Raw genomic sequence first — 19,079 nt, forward strand, 5'->3', positions numbered from 1 at the left:
AGATGGAGTTTTCTCAGGCATTTCTAGCAGGGGAAGATGGACAGATGCTGGATCACACAGGCTGAGGCTGTTTAGCAAAGCTCCTCAGGAATTTTTGCACAGAATCAAGTGGCCCTTTGTACTGAGGAGGCCAGTTAAGCCCTTGCTTGAGGTGAGATGTGCCAAAGTGGGTTAGTTGTGTCCAAGAACTGGAAATGCAGAACTCAAGCCAAAGCATCTCCCTCAAAGAGCAGCACCAGGAAGGTGGCTGGGCTCTGACTTGACAAGTTGCTGGACAAAGTCAGTCCCCAGGGTCAGAGGTACAAGGTGTCACTTTGCTTCCAGTGAATTCATAAAAAACCCAAACAGAAAATAAATTCCTGCAGTTTCCTCTGGAATGGGCCAGATTTAGGACAACTGTCCCTTTCTGATTTCCTGAATCATGCACACACAACACTATCACAGCTGGCCACTCACAAGGGAAGAGCTCTAAGCACCTTCCAACACATTCCTTCCCAAGGACAAGCTGCATCTTGTAAAACTGTCTTCTTGGTTTAACATTTAGCTTTATAAAATACTGGCTTCAGAGATATAAAGTACTGATTTTATTCATCCTACAGCAACCTAAAACCTACTGCAGATGTTGCACTGCTGCCTCTCTCTTGTGTTGCTTAACCCTGTGGAAGGTGCAGCCTCTGAGCTGTTGCTTGGGTTGCAGCTCAGAAAGGTGATTTTGTTTCTCTAAGGATAAGAACATGTGCATGGAAGGGAAAAAACTGGCTTATTCTTCCTTTTCTGTGAATAAAATTTACAGAAACACAGGACTCCAAAAGAGCTGGAGGGGGATTTTGGATGAAGCCCTGCAGTGACAGGACAAGGAGGAATGGCTTTAAGCTGAAAAAGGGTGGATTTGGATTAGATATTAGAAGAGATTATTCCCTGTGAGGGTAGGGAGGCCCTGGCACAGGTTGCCAGAGAAGCTGTGGCTGCTCCATCCCTGGGACTGTTCCAGGCCAGGCTGGATGGGGCTTGGAGCACCCTGGGATAGTGGAAGGTGTCCCTGCCCATGGCAGAGGGCTGGAATAAGATTATCCTTTTTCCCAACCCAAACCATTCCAGGATTTTTATTAATATAAGAGCAGCTGTTCTAAAAAGTGTGGCAGTACACTGCCCCTGTATTAGAAGGAACAGCAGCTCAAATCTTGATTATCCTCAAAACATGACAGATGACTGATCAAGTGCTGAATTCCTGAGAATCACAGGACTCTTCAATTTGCAGAAGTCCTCAAAGAACAGCTCAGCAGCACAAGAGTTTGTGCTGTGGTGTTTCGTAAGAATTTTTAAAAATGGAAATTGAAAAAAGCAAAAAAAGGAATTCTACTTTCAGCTAGAGCTACTTATAACAAACAAACAAAGCCCTCAGAAGTGCAAGAGCACTTCTTGCAGAGAAGCAGACAAAGCTGTAAGATAAACATCTGAGTGTGTCAGCCGTTTGCTATTCAGCACTGACCTTTCAAAAAGCTTTCCCTGTCTCCCAGCACACCCACAGAAGTGCTGAGGGCTCCTATCCATTGCTCCTTCCATGCACAAACTTCCAGTTTACCTTCCTAAGACTCTGAGCCCCATCTCCTCATAAAACATGGGTTACATGTGTCAGGTTTAATTTGTTCAAGAATAAAGAGGGAGGAAACTCTCAAAGAGCAACTGGAAGTTTTAAATTATTTTAATGATAACATTGTAACATTTATTTTTCATTTTAAACTGAGAAGAGAATGTACAGAGAAGCTCAGGTTTTTGCCATTCAGTTGGGTACTTGGCAAGTCTTCCCCTTTCAGAAGCCCTAAACTCAAAAATGTGCAGGGGAATTTTGTTGTAACTAACCCCTAAATCACAACAGAGGCAATGTTAAAATAAAATAACTAGTTTACACATTAAAAAAAGACAACAGTTTCTGGGAACAAGCAGCAGTGGCAGCCACAGACTACATGGAAAGAACTCTGGAATGGGACACTGCCTTGTTGATATTTTGATTATGCAAACTTGCATGGTCTAGTGAAGCTTTCAGTCTTGGCAAGAGAGCTCCCCAGATAGTGCAGGCTGCAAGAGCTGTTTGTATAAAGATATTGTGATTTTTTTTTTTTAAAGTCTATACTTACAGTAAATGGAAATTAAGTCACAAAATATTTTTGGGTACTTCAAGTAACTGGCTCTAATTAAAAGCCGGTCTGATTGTTTAAATTCCTTTTTTATTTAGTCTTTGGAAAATCCTACAAATGGGATCATCTCAACAGTCCTGAAAGAGAAATGGAAAAGGAGGGCTGGGAGAACAAAAGTGAGTGCTCAATCCTACAAAACCCATAGGAACCTGGAATTCAAGTTCCTCCTTATCTAAGCTAGATTGTGTTGATGTTCTCACTAGCAATCAAAAGCCAAAGAGTATTGCCAATATTTTTCCTCAGAAGTCATAAAATCCAATATTCTACCCTTAAAAAGACAGTTTAAGGTTATTATTATCACATTTTATTTCTATTAAAAATGATCCCACTGGAAAAGAAGCAGGTATGAAATGACAATTCAGGTCTCTAGGTGAGCTCATTAATGTTCTTAAAATGTTTAACAAGGTTTATGCTAATTGTTGCTAGACTACCGCCTTGTAATAGCTTAGTTAATTCCACTTCTTTCTAGATGTTTAACAAAGCTGACACCAGTTCTTGGTTAGTTGCTACTCACTCCCCCTCGCTGGTTAGCAGTAGTAAAGGTCTGGCATTCCTACAGCAGCACTAGGAGCACACTAGCAGGCTACTCCAGCTTACTACTACAGCCTTACCATCTATTTAAAGCTGTTGTCATCTTGAAATAGTGGCTTGGCCTCAATATTACACCACGCTTGGCTTTATGTGCAAGGATTAAATGAACTCCTTGGTTACTCCTGAGTGTGTCTGCACATTGCAGGGCAGGAGCTGGGCTGCAGCGTGTCCCCAGGCTGTGCCCAGCTGCACAGCTGTACAACAACAGCCCATCTGCATGTGACAGGAGTGTCCAGGCAGTGCCACCACCACTGCCACTGCCACCAGGGCTTGGGCTGTCCCTGCACAGAGCTCTGCAAACACCAGGGCTGCCCAAGGAGACCCCTGTGGTGTTTGGAGGCTCCTGCTTGCCTTCAACAGCGAGAGGGGTCCCACCACATGGGAGAAATGAGATCTTCACGTGCCTGGTTTTGGGATTATCCACAATTCAAGCACTTCAGTCTCCAAGAAGATGATGTCATTCAACAGTCTCTTGTTACCCAAGTCATTTCCACATCTCAGATCCTATCTCTCTCTTGAAGGCACATAGCGGCATCCCACTTGGTTACTAATTAACAGAGGTTTCATTTAATCTTCACTCACCTATCTTCCCTACAAAGAGGGCTCTCCTCTCTAGCCAGGCATGCTGCTGCCAGTCAAGACAGAATGCTGAGTGGTGTTCCTATCACTTTCTGTGAATTCTGGTTCAGTTTCATCCCTCCCCTGCCGCTGTCCCAATTAATGTCCTAACATGGTGTGGCTTAAGCAACACCCACTTCTCCCTTTCATAACAAATAACCCATTTGGTATGTGAGTGGGGTGAGAGATTATTCTAAGAAAGGAATATATGAATGCAAATCTCTGTCCAATCTCATGAGAAGGGAACTGAGACCACCTAAATGTGGCTCTGTGGTAAAGTCTGTGCCTGATTGCTGCTGATATGGACTCCTGTGTGAGACCTACAAAACCCAGATCTGCCACTGAACAGCTCACCTCCCATCCCTCAGCCATACAAAAACCAGAAACATTTTCTGCCAATATAATTTTGTCTATTTTAGTTTTGTAGGTAGAGCTGAGATGGAGAAAAGTGTGGCTTATGTCTGTCTCCATGGTTCTGGCATCATCTTGATGGCAGAACTGAGCCACAGGTTAACTGGAAACAAGAACAACACTGCCAAATTCACTGGGAGAGGAGAGCCAGAGACTGCAAAGGTGTGTGGTGAACTGGGATGCAGAGAAATGGAGTGGGAAGGACTCAGCCCAAAGCTGAAATGTATCACAGCTTGTAGAGAACAATGTCAGGTCGTGAGGGATGTGAGAACCACTCTGGCAGGTGGAGAATTCCTTCTGAGTGGTCTCAGGTTGCACAGGCTCAGGGAACAGCAGTGTCAGCTCACCCCTTTCCTCACCAAAGTACAAAAAGTACCCACAGAGGGGGAACAACAAGTTCATACCTGGCATTCTAGTTATCCACTGGCATTGTAAATGCTACAGGTCATATTAATAAACACTGTTAAGAACTACAGCCAGTTAAGAGAGAAACGGAGTTAATGATTAGTTTGGTTTTATTTTAGGTATTTCTCTCTCGTATTTAGCATACAAACAAGGTGGCAGGTTTGTAAGAGCAGGGACTGGTTGACAGCCAGGCCCCCTTCCCTCCCCAGATCCATATGCCTCCATGAATGCTGCAGTATCCTTTTTCCAGACTGAATAACCACAAGCCAATGAAGGAATATGCTGTTTGCTTTTTTAATAAAGCACTGGTGTGAGTGGTGTGAACAGCAGGGGTGCTGATTTCATGCTCCCCAGCTCTTGTAAACAGTGGAAAGGCAAAGAAGAAGAACTAACTCAATCACTGGATTATTCATTATGGATGAACATCTCACAGTGGCACAGCACACCCCTGGCTGCAACAGAGCCACTGAACAGCGAGAGCCCCTGTGAGCCACAGCCAACAGCATCAGAGGCACAGCTGATACTGGTGCTCATTTTACAGCTTTTCACCCTCACCTTGTGAGCTCTGGGTGTGTGACAGCACCAAAATGACACTCTGGCTCCCAGGGACAGGTACCCACAGTGGGTTTATCCACGTGTGTGAGCAGCCATGGAGCTGCTTTTGGGCAGGCAGAGACAGCACCTGTCCCATCACTGTGTGTGCACCAGCCGTGCAAAATTCTGCCAAACTCCCAAGCTGGCCCTGAGAAATAATCTGGATTAGCCCTAAATCCAGAAGAATAAATGCAAGTGTTTCACAGAGTAGATACTGCACACTCTGGGTTTTCTAAACTTTAACCTTTCTGGGATGTTTCTCTTTTTTAAGCACTGGGCAGCCCAGTCTGGGGCATTCAGGGCTCTCCCTGGAGTGAGAATTTCTGTTCCTGGTGCCCAGCCCCACATGCTGCCCTGCCAGCACACCCCAGAACAAAGGGAATTCTCCCTGCACTTTTCTGAACTCAGCTGCAGCCAGGACTGTCTCAGGAGGATTTTCTACAGTTAGGTCACATTATTGGTACTAATCTCAAACACTTAAAATGATGGATTACATGGTCCAAAAAAATTGGTCTCAGAACTTGGCTTTAAGGCACAGCTGAGGGTATTTTTCCTTTCCTCTGGCTTCTGCACCTAAAGCAAGCTTTGAACTTCTCTCTGCAAGCACATTGATGAAGGACAACTTCAGACAAGGTCAGAATGTGCACAGGTTCAGTGATCTTCAGAAGCCTGATTTTATCAAGGCACTGGCATCACCAGACATAGGAATTAAATCCTTAAAGCCAGAAACACTATTGTACCTTTTGGAGTCTGATTCCTAATGCCAGTGGGGTTGAAGATGCCAATCTGGGCAGCAGTTCTCCCATTCTCTTCCTTGCATAAAGAATGATCCCTACATTACTCAGTTCAATTCAATATGATCCTACAACTTCCCTATGTTTACTCCAGACCATGAAGCTAAGCACTACCAGAAAAAGCTGCTTTACAGACAGATAGCAATGTCCTCTTTATGAATAAGATCCATGAGACTTGTGTTTATCCCTCGAAAAGTGGATACTGCATAAATAAATCAAGACAGTAGAAGGAACCAATTGGATCCCCAGGCCTCTTCTGAAGGTGACATGGGATCCTACAAATGATTCAGTTATTTACAGGTCTTTGTGCTGTATAAACCAGAAATTGGTGCAAATGTTTCCCTTTGCCCCAGGTAATGATGCAGGTGGGAAATGAACTCCTTGTACTGTCCGATTTGAAGCGGTTCAACAGGGCAGGACGAGAGGTGAATGGAGGATGGTTATTCTAGGTCAGGGACTGGGGTGGGCAGGAGGAATTCACTGGTGAAGTCCTCACCATTCCTTGTGTAATTAGCCACTTGTCTATGGGCTCCATGTCTGAGTTCCCACCTTTACCTCTCCTCTGTGTTGAGAACAGAAAGGTCCATAAAGAGAGAAACCACAGCAACAACCCGTGATAAAGTAATAAAACAGTTAAAAACTTCACAGACACAGACACACACAAACACACACAGAGTTGCCTACAGTAGCTTCTGGCAGCAGCTGTGTCCCCCTCTGCCTGTCAGCTCTGTCCATAAGGGGACAGACCTCACCCAGAATTCTGCACTTCCTACAGACAGTTCACAGCGTTTTAGCACTCCCTCCATGATGTCCTTAAAAATAAAAATAATAATGATAAAACAAACCAATCACTGGCTAGTAGTGAGGCTGATGTTTGTCATCTTCTTAGAAGAAGGAAAAGTGAGGCTGTTCAAGGTGCTGCAGGCAGTGAGACTGCCCTGGAAACTCTTGTGTGACAGTCTGTGGAGTCCCCCTTGTTTATGAGGCCATGGCTTGCAGCACCCCCTGCTCATGTCCTTGACCTCAGCAGACAGACTGTGCCCCACACAGACAGCACAGCACCTCTGCAATGGTGTTGAGTGGAGAGAAGTCAGGGCAGTTTGCTGCAGTGTCCTGGCAGCCTTTCAAACTGCCCCTCTTGAAAAGCACAGAGGTGAAAGGACTGCTGATGCATCCAGCTCCCCTGAGCAGGCTGCAGACTGCATGGCACAGCACCACCAACACTCTGAGATGCTTCTGTGTCCTTCAGCACCTCCTCCCTGAGCCAGGGGATGCAGAGTCATCTCCAGCTCTGGAGGGGCTTGCCTGGGCTCAGCAGAGTGCAGTGGCTCCAGCCCAGACCTGGGTGAGCTCAGCAGAGAGCCATTGGTGTGTTATGTACATCCACCCAGACACCTCCCTGGCCCCATTAACACAGGTAATGGAGAATCAGCTGCAATCTTTTATGTCTCATTTTATGAGGGGAAAAAAATAAGGGGAAATCATTCCAATTTCATCTACTCTCTGTGTAACAGCAGAGAATTGTTTCTTGGACACCTCTCCTCCCGGTTGTGATCATGCAACAACTCAGTGGCAACAAAAGCAATTCCCAACATGGAAAAGCAATATTAAGAAAACAGTGTATTTTTAGCTCATCTTGTTTCCAGCTGCTAAATCACATTAAAAGACAGCTAATGCCACGTGATCAGCCCTGTCTCTGCAGACCATTCTGAGAATGACTGCATTAGAAACGTCGGATGTGCTGAATTCTGCCACTGGACAACTGTGCTGGAACGAGATGTGTGTGAAGAATGTGTTGCAAAGCTTTTGGCTCCTCCCCAGAGCTGTTCTTAAATTAGCTCTACCCAAATTAAAGCCTGGGTTTTCGTTTACTGAGCACTGCCAGTTTTTTGCTCCACATGCTGGGGCTGGTAACTTTAGGAGAGTTTAATTTTTATTTCCTTTAAGAAGAGACACCCACAAGCCTCACAACAGTTGAGAAAAAGTGTTTACCAATTACAGAGCAACTGCATTTCAAAACAAGCTCTTCTGATTACACGTTACAGTCTCCAGGACCTTTGAAAAGAGGCTGAAAGTCTCGACATCTCATAGCCCCAAGTTCCACAACCCAAAAGGCATTTACCCCAAAAAACTTTGACCCTCAGATGAGCTTAGCCACAGCCCTTTGAACTGACAGCACTTGGGGCAGAGCAGCAGCTCTGCTGGTGTGAATGACATGTTGTGCTGGTGCCTAAAGCAGAACTGGCTGGGAAGAGAAGTGTTAATAAATAAAGACATGACCCTGAGGCCACTGGGGGATACAGCCCCCTTGACCAGCTAAATGCAAGGCCCTTGCATTTGGTTAGCCAGGAACAAAGAGCAGGATCTCAAATCCTTCCCCAGGTCCTGCCAATAACAGCTCAGTGATCCTGGAGGCTTGGGATGTCACACTGGATTCAGGAATTCCTGTGAAGGAATATTTCTGCCTCCTCATGCTTCCCCTTTTCCCTCAGTACTGCTGCCATGAGATTTTGTGGGGCTGAGCTCCAGCTGGCCATGGGGCTGACCTGGTTATAAATTGCCCTTCCTGCAGGAGGACAGGGGCAGGAAGAAGCAGGCAGGTTTGTGGGGTGGGGGATGCTCTGTGAGAGCTGAGGCCCTGCTCCCACTGAGTGATGGACTGGGCAGGCAGGCAGCTGTGATCTGACCCCAGCTGGCTCCCAGCACAAATTCCCCCTGGCTTGGAGCACAAGCTGCCAGGCATGCCAGCTGCCCAGAGCACTCCCACTTCATGAAAGAACCAGGGTGGGATCAGCCAAGGCATGGGGAGGCAAATCTCCCCGGTGAGAGGCATGTGCACACGGCATTGGCTCTCCCATGCTATGCTGGCTCTGCCGTGCTCCCTAGTGGTCAGCACAGCCCAAAATTGGACTGGAAAAGGCTCTGGCTCTGTCCTCTAAAACCTCACACACAGCTGTGTACAAAAGAGCAGCAGAGTTTTTAAAAGCAGGGTGGTGGAAAGGGGTTGGGGGATGATCTGAAAGCTCCTTCACTTCTGCCTTCAGCGAGGGATGCAGACAAAGCTGCCCAAGCTCTCTCACCCGTGTTTGAAGTGTCAGCTGCTGTGAGGTGACAGCACATGGGGCTCTTCTGCCCACACAAGAGAGCAAGAGCCTGCCCTGGGCAGACAGAACAGGCTGCAAGCAAGGGCAGTTATGGCAAGGAATGTGAAGCATTAAATGTCTGCATCATTTCTCTCCCTGTAACTTGTGTATCCATGCACTTGAAGCAAAGTCTAGGAGATTAAGACTTTCATAAAGCAAAACAAACCAAGCCAATGCACATCAGTGTTCACAGGATATTCCCCACTTAATTCTCCTCAGCAGTGATTCCAGGCAAAGAGCTGGACTCCCCAGACAAGCTGCAAGGACACAGGAGAATTTACCCACTGTGATTCTGAAGTCTTTTAGACTGAAGTGCAGCATCCCTTTAGAGATCATTACTGAGACAGCACTTGCTCCCAGATATCAATTCAAAATAGCCATTACTACCACGTTGCTGGAATACAGAATGAGAAGCTCAGTCAAAGCAGCCACCTCCAGCTCGGATTCCACGTGGATAACAAAACTCAGAGCTGTGACCTACCCCTCCTGTGTTCTGTTTCCGGACATCCAGGGCAGATGCCAGTCCTTTGACAGCCTGTGGGTCCTCGTACGTCACGCTGGAAGAGAAGAACAAACCACAGACCTAGCAAGAAACTCCAGCAATCACCCATCAGCAATCATGGAATCATAGGAAGGCCTGGGTTGGAAGGGATGTTAAAAGATCCTCTCATTCCACCCCTGCCATGGGCAGGGACACCTTCCACCATCCCAGGTTGCTCCAAGCTCTGTCCAATCTGGTCTTGGACACTTCTAGGGATGGGGCAGCATCTACATTAGACCATTTCTTCTCTGGGCAACTTGTGTCAGTGCTTCAACACCCTCACAAGGAAGAATTTCTTCCCAATATTCAATTTAAACTCTCTTAGTTTGAAGCCATTCCCCTTTGTCCTGTCACTTCAGACCCTTGTAAATAATCTCTGCTCATCTTTCTTTAGGCTCCCTTCAGGTATTTGAATTAGGTCACCCCAATCCCTTCTCTTTTCCAGGCTGAACAATCCCAATTCTCCCAGCCTTTGCTCATGGGAGAACAATACTCTGGATACCCCTGGATACCCTGATTTACTCTCCTGGAAACCAAAAGCACATTCTTTTTCTTAACAAGATTTGGAGGGTACTGTGTGTACCCCAAGAAGAGGAGCTTGCTCTGTACAAAGGCCACCCATCAGTTTTGGAAAGCACCTTGAAGCAAAGAGAGTAAGATCAGCATTGTGAAAGGCAGGGAAACAGGTCACGAGGCACCCTAAGAATGTCCAGGAGCAAGTGGGAGACTGTGAAAAGAGGCCTGATTGCAGATTATGTTTAACAAAGACTTGGAGATGACATCTGGAGCCTGACCTTGCCGTGTGCATCGGGGGGAGGCAGAGCGAGACTCAAAGAGAGATGAAATGAAGCAACTGCAGTGAAGCAGACAAAGAAATGCACTATTTACAGAGCTGTTAAAAGCTTCTTAAATTGCAATGCAAAAGGGACAGGCAGCAGTCAGGTGACAGAGGCAGCAGCAGCAGCATCTCCCAGAGCACAGTGGTGAACCATGAGCTGCAGCAGACACAAACACGTGCCCATAAATCTGCTCCTGGGAGGGGCTGCTGAGCAGGGGGAGCCCTCTCTCCTCCTCCTGCTGGCTTCTCCCAAGCTGTGACAGCACCCAGAGCTCTCACACCCAGAGCTGTCACCTACACACCACAGCAAGTCACACTCATGCCTCTCCTCCTCCCTGCTGCTCTGTTTATACAGTGCACAACCCAGGGAAGGCAGAGCAATCCTCCCTTGTGAAATCACGGATGATCTGTGCTCCTTGTTCCATTAGGTACGGGTGGGAAGAGTAGTTTTGTGCTTCATTTAGCACAAGAGACAGAGGGACCTTGATTAGATCTCTCCTGCAATGCCTCTGCTTTCTAACTGTACATTAAGGCTCCCAGCCCAAAATCTCCAGTGGTGGCTTATCCCTCTATATGACAGAATTTCTTCTGATACCACAGCTGAGGCAGTACCAATAGCTATATTGATAACTGCAAATAAAAGAGCCCAATAAATTTGTAGGCTCAAGTTTTCTAAATTTTTGATAAACTATTTAACAGCATTTCTTAGCTTGAGACAAGATATTGATGATGGTCTGACTGCTTCCTCTAATGTCTGAAGCCAGGAGGCAAGAAATAATATATGGAAGAAAAATACCTGAGTGTGTCTTTTATTGAATATCACTTGACAGGGATCAAAGGATTTCTTAATAAGTGCATAGATTTATTTTACATTAAAATAATTTGACCTGTTAAATGCCCTTGAAAGTGCCAGATTTGCAGCTCTAGAGATGCAAGCCCTATGCATATAAACAAATTAAGGGTAGCATGAAGCCAAGCAAGCTACACTGCCTTGACAGCCTGTGAGAGTCTGACTGGGGCCAAAAGGAGAGTTAACTGGATGGTAATTCTGTTTCCAAGCCTTTGGTGACAGTAATTCAGCCACCAAAGCACATCCATGACCTTCAGGTGAAGGACCCTTCTGCTCCTGTATCTCAAACATGGGTGGATGGGATGACAAGCCTTAGGAGAAGGCAGAAGTACAGGAAAGCACATTTCCAAGTTTCCAGTGAGCTCATTAACTAAGTCAGTACCCAGCCAGTCTGCTCTGTCCAGCAGCAAGAACTTTATAACTTGCTCATGTAAATAACAACCAAAAGGACAGGGATTGGATTAAAAGCACAAAAACATACACCAAAATTACTTTTTCAGTCTGAAGTCAAGAAGTTTCATACTTATGCCCTTAGAAAACAGCAGTGCCATGACTCGGTGCTGAAGACAAACTCCAACTTACTTCTTTCTCTGCTCAGCCAAAGAGCTGCCTCTTGTCTGTGCAAACATGTCAAAGTCATCACGAGGATTACTGTGCTGGAGGGAGCTGAGTGTGCCACTGACACTGTTTGTGCCCAAGTCTGCAAGAGGAGAAAAAATAGTGAACCAGTGAAATAACAAACCATGAGCAAACACCATCATCATTAACAGCTGCAGCACTGAGGACAGTTTTGTTCAGGAAAGGTTGGAGGATGCTAATCAGGTGTTCTTAAAAGAAAAATGTAGAGATTATCTAATTCATCCTGGAAGCAGCACTCCATAAATGCTCCTCATCAAGAAGCCAGCATTTGGGAATTGGTGTGAACCTGCTGCCAATAACTGAGATATTTAGTGGTCACTAACACAGCCCAAAATTTTGGGCATGGACAGTAGTTTTCTCCACAATGTTTTCTCTCAGTTTCTGATTGTGAAAGCAACACTTTCAAACAAAGGGATATGGTATTGGTGCAGTGCTGAAAGAGGTGGAGAACCTTCAGTCAAACCCAGTGATCCAACCACACAATCTTTGGTTTGATTTAATGCAAACCACCTAAGAGTTTCATAAAATCTTTCACCCAAAGGTTTCAAATATTATTTGTAGAAGGGGAATCAAGAACATCACCAGGTTGATTTCCCAGACAACTATAACTAAGCAGAAACAGAAGTAGTAGTACAAGTTCTGCCATGAACAACAACCTGCACCCTCTCCATCAGTCTCCCCTCTCTCTGCTTAATAAATCCCTCCCTCTGTGCCAGGCTGGTTCTCAATTGCAGATTGCCACAGTGCAAGAGAGTGGGAATGCCTTCTAATCCCCCTGTGAGCAAAATACCCAAACCTTTTGGAGGCCACATGGCAACATTAATAGGTAGAGGAGAGCTTGATCCATATCAGGCACTCACCAAGCCCTGCAAGCTGTGAAGAAAGTGAAGATGGAGGTGCTGAGTTCCCAACCATTGGGCTCACCACAGCTGGAGAGCCAGGACCCAAATCTATTAAATTATCTTCTGTCACCTCATTCAGTACCTGTCAGGACACAAGAAACACAGAAGTTACAAATGCCAGAAATTTCTTCTTGCAGTACAACATTAAACATTACAATTTTCCACATTATGTATAAACTGTTTTCAGAAACAAAACTTCTTTGTTGTGACTCAAGTGTCAATACAGAGTCTTTGCTGAAGTTTGCATCACACTGCAGAAGTGGTAAAGCACAGTAAACAGAGGAAATAGTTATGAATGCAGAAGAGAAAACATAATAGAAGTACAGATTCATCATGAACTCAGACCTTGAACACTATAAAACAACTACAAAAGAATTTTCATTTAAAGAATAATTAGAACTCTTCAGCTTGGAAAAGGGCTGCTTAAATAGGAGATAAGAGTGGTTCTTAAAATTATGAATGGCAGGAAGAAAATTAACCTGAACAGTGGCATTGTAAGACACAGTGAAGAAAAATTAGGTGAAGCAAACAAAAATCATTAAGTGACTTGATCAAATGTAAACAAAATATTTGTTATATATAAATGCAAAATAAATATGTAAAAATGTATAGTGAAACTGTGGATCTTACTGCTTAAGGACATTGTGAACTCCTAAAGTCCACACAGACTCAAAAGCAATCAAAAAAGTTAATAGAGGAATGAAAATCCATCAAGGATTGTAAACACAGAGATGTTTTACTGTGAAGTGACTTCCTGAGCTAAAAGTTGTCCCTTGGGATTTGCCACATTCTTACTTTTCCTGGCATCCACCATTAGCCAGTACAGGCAGGACACAGGGCAGGGCAGGCAGATACTACTGATAGTACTACAGGTGGTATTAGAGAATCAAAGGAGTGAGGTGTGATACTACTGGTAGCACTGCAGCTGGTATTAGAGAAACAAAGGAGTAAGTTATGGTGCTACTGATAGTACCACAGCTGGCACGAGAGAATCAAAGGAGTGAGTACTTACTCCATTGCTGGCGTTCTGTGTTGAGCGTCCCGATCTGTATCGTTCAAATCTGTTCAGGGAAAAAAAACACAACACAGATTATCAAAGCCACCATTAATAATAAAAAACATGAGTTTATAACCAAGCCATGACATCCTTGCCACTGAACTTAGTTTTCTCTGGCTCCAAAGGGAAGCCTGAAAGCTTTAACTCCAAGCCAAGACAAAGGGAGGATTGCTGAGAAGTTGCACTCTTGGCAAAGGTGGATTTTAAGTTGACTAATCTGATCTTGCAGCACAAACATGCTTGTAAACCACTGCAGGATTTGTCCTTTGGTTTGGGGGGTTTTTTTAATCATTAAGTGCTTTGTGACAGACTGCTGTGTGAGCCAAGGGACAGGAGGAACTGCAGCAAGATTGATGCTCACAGCTCCACAAGCCAAGCACTGCAGCTCGGCTCACTCCCACTTACCAGCTCCCTCTTGCTGCAATAATGTAAATGAGGAGCCATGTGTGTGTGGCACGAGGGACAATGGGCAGCAGATTCCCTGCTTAAAACATCCTGAGACAACTCAAAGATGGTCACAGCCTATGCTCAAATAGGTTGGTACTTTCCAACAAGGAAAAGTAATGATGTTGGATAAAACCTTTGTACTTCTAAGGAGAAGATGTCGGGTTAGTCAAGCTCTGATCTCTTCTTTACTCTCTGCATCTGGGGCCACAAACCTAAACCCACCTTTTATGAAAGCCTTCAAGGCCAGGGTGGATGGAGCTTTGAGCAACCTGGTCTAGTGGAAGGTGTCCTCACCCATGGCAGCGGGTGGGATTAGATGAGTTTTGAGGTCCCTTCCAACCCAAACCATTCTGTGATTCTGTGAACTCAAAACAGCAGGGGAACTGCCTGCTCCCATGGTCTGTCTGAGGCCAGGCTGATCTCCTCCCTCACCATGGAAAAGCACCATGATTTCTTGGAGGTTTGAATTTTTCAAAGTAGTTTCAAAAGCAGTCTCTCTTTCCAGCAAAAAGCCCATAATATTCATATAATCCTACGGGTTTTCTCCCAGATGGACAAAATACAACAGGGAATGTCACGCAAACTAAAATGTTTTCTTAATGTAACAGAGGAAAATACAGACTTAAAAGGCAGCAAAACCAAATTCAGGCCCAAATTTCAATTTTAGGAAACTGTGGGTGTTTGCTATTACTGGAAATCCAACTCCCTTTGCTGGAAACCTAAGACACCTCCCACCTCATTTCTCACCAAAAGGCTTCTGTTCATTTACATCCCAAGGCTTCACAGCAAAGGCCAGAGCTCCTGCTTGAGTCACTAACAGAGCTTGGTCCCTGTGCTAGAAATCAGCATGATGGATGGGGAGCTTTTGGAATAGCAGAGGAGGAACTGGAATTTATTGAATGCTCAGACCAGTGCAGCTATTCCACCACAAATGGCTTGCTAACATCACTCAGCTCCCTTTTCATGAATAATGACTACAAACACATCAGTCACAGTCAGCAAAGTCGCAGATGGGGGGGAAATAGAAAAAATATTAAGGGTGACCAGACTAAACCTCAGTGATAGTTACACTCTGCCACTTGTAGAACCCTGCTTGTGCATGAAACACACACCATTTCACACAAAAAGCCAGCGTTTGTTTCAAAGTTTGCCCCATCTCCTCTGAACGACGAAATCAAAGGCAAAATCGAGGGCACAGAGTCGTCTTTGCAGCCTTTGCCGTGACAGCACAAATTCACAGATCTAGAGTCTAATTTATTTTTAAAGGCTTGAGAAACAAAGCCCTGTGCTAAGAGCAAGGAACAAAGGGTACTCTTTGGTGCCTCGCTCCCCAGGCCTGTCATTAAGGGGAAGATTAAACTTTCCCAAGACTGCGGCATCACGTGTCACCTCCTGCAGCAGATGTGCCTGACAGCGCCTTTGTCTGACATGTCCAAAGTCCTGTGCCCCAAGTCCTGTCCCTGGGGATCATTCCTGCACACCAGCTCTTCGAAACATTAGCTCTGCACAGACAGGCTTTTTTTGTTTTTCAAGATTTTAAGTGTTGCTTTAGAACAAACCCTTTGCATGCTCAATGCTCCCGCCCACCTCAGGCAGCTCCCCTTGCACCAGCACTGGGACTGGAGAGCTCAGAGATCAGAGGGCAGAGAGAGCTCATGGGAGCCTCCCTAAGCAAGGAAGCAGCACAGAGATTTGTGCAGAGCCTGGGCTAGCAGGGGAACTAGTGACTGTGGCTGAGCTATTTTTGGTCCCAAGTCCCTACACCTGTACAGCCCTGCACAACAGGGACTCGCAGACTCGAGCGTTTTCACAAGGTTGCCTTGCATTTCATGGATATGCCCTACAAAAATTCTATGCATAGCACAAAAAAAAAAAAAAATCATAGTATTAAAAGAATCGACTGAAACAGGAATGTTACCATAAAAGGCTATAAAAACACTGTGTAAATGGTTCCTGTGGTTTGGTTCTCTGTGTCATGTTAGACCCTTGGCCCAGAAGGCCCAATTTCACCAACTGACCTATTTTATTCTTATGTGAAAACCCTGAATGAATGTAACTGGTTGCTGGGAGAGATGCCCCACCTTTCATATCGGAGGAAGACGTTATTTAAATCATCATTCACGTGCAGCAGCTCCTCTGTGACTTCTTCATTGGACACTCGTGAGATAAGCTCCACAATTCTCTGCTGCATGGCTCTGCAGGTTCGGTTCAGCTCCTAGGAGGAATGCATTGTGCACACACAGTCTGATAAGCAACAAGCAATAAGTAGATTTAGTTGAGCTCTGTTCACAGCCAAACATATCCCCCAAGTGAGAAACACTAAGACAAGTTTATCTTTGCATGATTAAATGTCACCCAAAAGCACATCTAATCAAACGCCCTTCAAGAGATGCTGGCATAAAACCTTGAGAGCCTATTCACAATTCAACTTCCTGATTCTTCTTTAACTCTGAGTACTTCAGAAAATAAATATCTGTATTTTAGTCATCTGTTTTAAGAATAAAACATGTTAATACAACACCTTCCCAGAAGAGAGCTTTCCAGGAAAATTCAATCTGCTCTTTCTGGCAGTATCATCCTTAAAAACTAAATGATGTGTAAGATGGAACATGTGGGGGAAAAAAGGCTCATCAGGGCTACCACAAATAGTGTGTGTGTGCTAGGATGAGAACTTACCAGCTTCAGAGAACATGAGGGTAAAGACAAATCAAGGGGCAGGAGAATGAAAAGGTGAGTGTTTCACACACCCTCCAGCACTGAGACACACAGAAATGTTCCCTTCCACTGAGCAAGTGCACTGACAAGAGACTGCTCAAAGGCAATGGGGAGTTTCAGAAGAACATTTTAAGGAATGCAGAGGGAGGGCATTTATTTTAAAAGCCTGTCATCAAGAAATCTAGATTTCAGTTTGCCTAGACCAGGACTTCTCATGCTTCCAGGACATCTCCTCCATCACCAAATGCTTAGCAGAATTCTGTAGTCCTGAAAGGCCTCAAGACCAAAGGTCAAACTGGTCTGCTGAGGAGAACAGCAAGAAGAAACACGACGTATGGCAGGGTGCCTCTGATCAGGCCAACGGTTTTACTTCAATAAGCACTGACACATTCCAGCTAAAGCATGTCCCTCTGTCATCTTCCACTCCTCCCAGCTCCACTTCACAGCAAAAATTCAGCACTAAACAAGGATGACTTGTTGGTACACAACCTTCAGGATGAAAGCAAAAATGTGTTTGTTTTCCTTGCATGGTCTGACATCCTAAGCTCTGGATAAATTTCACCTAGTGCAATCCAGCTGCCTTAACAGCTTGAGGAATGTGTTCTCCAATGTCAGTTTTGATCCCATCACTTTGGAAGCAGATTGTGACATTTCAGAGGTTTGTTTGCTGCCTTTCCGAGAGGGCTGACAGTACCTATCTATTCTGCTCAGAGCTGGCTCTCTCACAGGCTGTTTACATTTGATTGTTGGAGAAAATGTCAGGAATTATTTAAGGAGGAGGGCTATATAAACCTCAAAGCAAGGAGTCCTTGCATGCAGCACCCAGCTCAGAGCTCTCAAAAGGCTAACCAGCCTTTGTGATCAAAAATGGGCTCTCCCCAGCTCTGTGATTCAGATTTAGGCTGCATCAGTCACAGAAGGGAACCAGCTGGGGTAAAGAATCATTGCTGTCACTCCGTTTTATGATCAAGTTCTTTCACCTTAAAGCTGTGCTCTAAGGTTACACTGTCAGGATGCTGGTGGCTGTTTCTCAGTGTAAGCAAACTGTTCGATTTCGGCCTGTCATGGTTTCCTGGAAGCTGCTTTTGTTTTGAGCAGCTCGACCCAAATGGGCAGTGACTGAAAGGCTCTTTATTGCAGAACCTCTCATCAGCTGCCATGATGGCTCTGAGACAAACACACAATGCCACTGCACGGGAGAGACCAGTTTCTGGATGGATTTCAAATTCTGATGTATCACAGAGAGCAATTCCCTGCCTTCCTCCGAACAGACTGCTGTGGGAGCCCATCCTCCCTGCTGGAGGATCAGAACAGAAGGCTGTTTCTGAAGCTGTGGAAAGGCAAATCCCACCTTAAGGGCAGCAGCTGGAATGTCAGATTGCAGTGCTCCTCATCTGTGGGACTCTGTGACATCTGTGACTTTCCTCAGCCCAAAGGCCACCCCATGACCACCAGCCTTGGGAAATAGGTGTCAAGCCTGAGGCATGAGCTCAGTTTATACTGTTTTCCTTCCTGAGATGCACAGTGCTGCACTGGATTGCAGAGAAATCCCTCCTCATTACCCAGTCTAGCCCTCTGGACACCACAGAACCTCACGTGAGCACCTGCCTTAAGACACCACACCTTCAGAAAAACACATCTTCTGGAAAGGCAATCAGTTCATAGATAAGATTTCAAGTGGCAGAGAACCCACAGATCTTTAGCATTCTTTATTCCAGATGGAAACATAGAGTGTTTTTTCCTGCATGGTGACTGGGAATGTTTTGACACTGTACAAGTGGTGATGAGGGATATAAAAGAAGCAGGAATGCTCAGGGCTTACAGAACCTGTGGCAATTCTAAGTTTCTTAGTGGTAAAGGAGACCTGATATTCAACATTGGGAAAAATTTCTAGCTACACACAGAGGAAAGCACTGGAACAAGTTTCAAGGGAAGTAAGGAAATCCTTGTCACTGGAAGCTTTAACAAATGAAGAAAATCAAATGATGGCACTTGCCAGGGTCAGGCACAGCCCAGATCCATTATGAATCCAAGCATGGGCTGTGAAGTGAGTACAACAAAACACACCCCCAGAGAAACACAAGCACAGAAAAGATCAGAATCATATTTTCTAGGAAACTTACCTGGAGTAACTCAAGGTCTGAGGAATCCTCCTGTCCAGGTACCATTTCTGTCAGCATTTCAGACATCACTTTTGTATTGCCACGAACAATATCCAGCTCACTGCGCAGCCGGGCAATCTAAATTGGGGTAACAAGACAGCAAAACACTGCACAATCTTTTAGTTGAGGCAGTTCATTTTCAGGAGCTGACTTTGAGATATCTCTGGTTCTGTCTGA

The 19,079-nt window shown here is 45.1% G+C and overlaps 1 protein-coding gene across 4 annotated transcripts in view; it reads right to left on the reverse strand.

The window, feature by feature from the left end:
• Window positions 1-19,079, reverse strand: part of TOM1L2 (target of myb1 like 2 membrane trafficking protein) — a 56,293-nt gene that overhangs the window by 9,745 nt on the left and 27,469 nt on the right. For 2 of the 4 annotated variants that reach the window (XM_064726240.1, XM_064726239.1), the window contains exons 7-13: window positions 18,864-18,980; window positions 16,107-16,240; window positions 13,534-13,582; window positions 12,480-12,603; window positions 11,563-11,680; window positions 9,233-9,308; window positions 6,105-6,170 (exon numbers count right to left, since the gene is read on the reverse strand). In XM_064726240.1, coding sequence (XP_064582310.1) covers window positions 6,105-6,170; window positions 9,233-9,308; window positions 11,563-11,680; window positions 12,480-12,603; window positions 13,534-13,582; window positions 16,107-16,240; window positions 18,864-18,980 — 684 coding nt within the window. The remainder of the gene's footprint in view (window positions 1-6,104; window positions 6,171-9,232; window positions 9,309-11,562; window positions 11,681-12,479; window positions 12,604-13,533; window positions 13,583-16,106; window positions 16,241-18,863; window positions 18,981-19,079) is intronic. The other 2 variants (XM_064726242.1, XM_064726241.1) reach the window with 1 other exon arrangement.

The sequence above is a fragment of the Zonotrichia leucophrys genome, chromosome 14 (genome assembly GCF_028769735.1).
Source record: "Zonotrichia leucophrys gambelii isolate GWCS_2022_RI chromosome 14, RI_Zleu_2.0, whole genome shotgun sequence".
NCBI lineage: Eukaryota > Metazoa > Chordata > Aves > Passeriformes > Passerellidae > Zonotrichia > Zonotrichia leucophrys.